This window comes from Sciurus vulgaris (genome assembly GCF_902686455.1).
Source record: "Sciurus vulgaris genome assembly, chromosome: X".
Classification (NCBI taxonomy): Eukaryota; Metazoa; Chordata; class Mammalia; order Rodentia; family Sciuridae; genus Sciurus; species Sciurus vulgaris.
The window spans coordinates 111,620,289-111,623,489 of NC_136471.1; the positions used below are offsets into that span (position 1 = coordinate 111,620,289).

At 42.7% G+C, this 3,201-nt stretch overlaps 1 protein-coding gene across 1 annotated transcript; it reads left to right on the forward strand.

Annotated features, from left to right (window-relative positions):
* Nucleotides 1–1,273: 1,273 nt before the first annotated feature.
* On the forward strand, nucleotides 1,274–1,863 carry LOC306651144 (ferritin heavy chain-like; the record flags this gene model as incomplete). The annotated part of the gene is made up of 1 exon (XM_079123643.1): nucleotides 1,274–1,863. Exon 1 carries the CDS (start codon nucleotides 1,312–1,314, stop codon nucleotides 1,861–1,863), a length of 552 nt encoding a protein of 183 aa, XP_078979769.1. The 5' UTR covers nucleotides 1,274–1,311.
* Nucleotides 1,864–3,201: the final 1,338 nt, after the last annotated feature.

A 3,201-nucleotide genomic window follows, 5' to 3' on the forward strand; every position in this document is an offset into this window, starting at 1 on the left:
TGCATTGGCATCACCTGAAATGTTTAGAAATTCAGAATTTTGGCCCCAATCTAAATAATCTACATTTTAAAAGGTCTAGGACTTAAATAAATGTAAAGATATCCCATGTTTATGCATTGAAAAAGTTAATAGTATTAAGATGTCAACAAATTCCCAAATTATTTACAGATCCAATGCAGTCCCTTTCAAAATCTCAGAAGGAATATTCATACATTGCTGGTGGCCATGTAAAATGATGTAGCCACTTTGGGAAATAGTCTAGCAGTTCCACAGAATTGAAAACATGCTCATATAAAAACTTGTACATAAATATTCATAGCAGCATTAGTCATAATAGCCAGAAAATAGAAATAAAACCAAGTGTCTATCAGCTGGTGGAAGGATATATACAATGTGATGTATACATACAATGGAATATTATTCACCAATAAAAAAAATACTAAGTGAAAGAAGCCATGCACAAAAGGCCACATGTATTATGATTCCATTTATATGAAATGTCCATAATAAGATTATCTATATAAAGGAATTACAGTAGTGGCTGCCAGACCTGCAAAGAGGAAGGATGGAGAATGACTGCTAATGAATAGGGGATTTTATCTTGGAGTGATAAGAAAGTTCCAAAATTAAATTTTTGGTGATGGTGGAAAAGCACCATGAATGTACTAGAAGTCACAGAAATGTTTACTTTCAAGGGGTGAATTTTACGGCATATATCTCATTAGAGTAGCTATTTTTCTTTTTATATGGTCTGGGAATGCTCAGAGAAGTGTTGCCTGGGTTGCTGATGGAACTCAGCACTAGCATCCTCTGCCCCCACCCTGACTCCACTCTATACCCCTGAAGCTATTCAGGCGATGAATACAAAAAGCTTGCCTTTATATTCATAAATAACTTTTAAAAATATTATATAGGTCATAGGGTCAACACAGAGTTGCCCTGGTTGCTGATGGAACTCAGTTCTAGAATGCTGCTCCTGATCCTGTATCTTTCCCCAAGGGATTCCACACCATTGCCAGGGCAACGGCTTCTTTTGCTTACTTCCGGCCGCCATTACCTACTTCCGGCCCCCATTACCTGCTTCCGGCCACCATTACCTGCTTCCGGCCACCGTTGTCCGCCATTGTTTTCTTCGGTTCTGTCAGAGGTTAATCGGACCTAGATCCTGCTAGGCCTACCCTCCACGGCCAACCTACCCTCACCCACCCTGGGGGCCCTCTAGGGGGTCCCACAGCCACCACTGCCTTCTCCCCTTACCACTGTCTGTGCCCTTGTGCTGCCTTTGCCATAGGCACGTAGCCTTTGTCCTCCATGGCCCTCGCTGAGCCATCACAGGTGCGCCACAACTACCACCCCGACTGTGAGGCTGCAGTCAACAGCCAGATTCAGTTGCAGCTGTATGCCTCCTATGTTTACCTGTCCATGGCCTTCTACTGCGACCGCCATGAAGTGGCCCTAGAGCATTTCGGCAGCTTCTTCCTGCGCCGCTCGCATGAGTGGAGAGACCGCTCCGAGAAGCTTCTGGAGCTGCAGAACCAGCGTGGCGGCTCCATCCACCTCTATAACATCACCAAGCCTGATCGCGACGACTGGCGCAGCGGCCTCCAGGCCATGGAGTGTGCCCTCCACCTGGAGAAGAGCATCAACCAAAGCCTCCTGGAGCTGCATCACCTGGCCACCGAAAAGGGGGACCCCCACCTCTGCCACTTCCTGCAGCGCCACTTTCTGCACCAGCAGGTCCTCATCATCCAGGAGCTGGGCGAGTACCTGACCAACCTGCGCAGGATGGAGGCCCCAGAAGACCCCCTGGCCCAGTTCTTCTTTGACAGGCTCACCCTGGGCCGCAGCAACAAGGACAACTGAGCAGGGCTGTGCCCCAGCCCATGCCAGGGAGTCTTCCCCGGGGTGGGTCCCAGGCCGGCCTACACATTGCCCTTGCAGCCCATTCACCTTAGTTTGGGCCTTTCAGTTTCATTGTTACTTCCAATAAAGTTATTTATTTGGTTCTTAAGGAAATGAAGGTGTCCAGTTGATGTGTGTGTAAGTGTGTAAAACTCACCTTTTGAGAATGAGGGCACATCCCCATGCATCCACGATTCTATGTACCTATGTTCCATCCACAGGCAGCTCAGATCTCCATAGGTGGAGAGAAAAAAATATTCTATGGGCCCCTGGAAACCACAAAATTAGACTTCCTTTTTAACAATGTGTGCAGGAAGGTTAGGATGGTGTGGGAGGATTCCATAGTGGTCTTTGTGGCTCTTCACTGCTGGGAATAAGTGTAAAAACATGTTGCCTCTGGGGAAGTAAAGAGAATGGGATTGAGCATGTATTGAAACAAAGGGATCTTCAAATTTACCTAAAAACTTAGAATATGCAAATGTTTAACATTTTTTTTCTTTCTGGGAAAAAAGATGAGAGCCCTGGAAGATAGCATGTCAGAGTATCTCTTTGACTAACTCACCTTGGACTACAGTGGTAGTGGAAAATTAGCTTTATGGGCTTCCCCATATCCAATGAGGTTGACAAAGTAAAATAAGAATGGCACTTTGCAAGCTCAAGACCTTTTATTTATATTGTCGTGTTTTATTTTTATAAGAACCTCAGGAAATAGGAAAGGCAGGTATTATGACCATGTTTCCCCACTCCCCTGGGGTTAAACATTTTATTATGTGTATTTATATTGATAGATTTTTAAAAAATACTTTTATCAATTTTGTGGTATTTGAAACTCAAAAAGTGAATTTACATTGAAAATGCTATTTTGACATTGCAAGTAAACAATACCTGGGTATCAAGAGACCACACATTTCTGTTGACATTCAGTCTTCAAATCTGTGAGTCATCTGGTCTAGAATATTTTCCAAATCCTGAATAAAATCTATTTGTGGACTTATAAGTTAATATAGTGGATCATTTCTGCTTCCTTATATCTTTTGACAATTTTTCTGGCAGATTGTTTGCCCCCTTTTTTTGATCTGTGGGAATTAATTATGTATTTTAGTCCTTTAGAAATTTTTGTTTTCTGAGTTCCTCTTCCAGTTTGTAGTTTGAGTTTTTACTGTCCTTTTGGAATCTTTATTATAATTATTAACACATTAATTGTAGTAATTAATAGGCTTCATTATAACATTTATATGCATGCATTATCTCATTCCTTGATCATGTCTACCTTCCCTTTTGCCCTATATTCCTCCCATT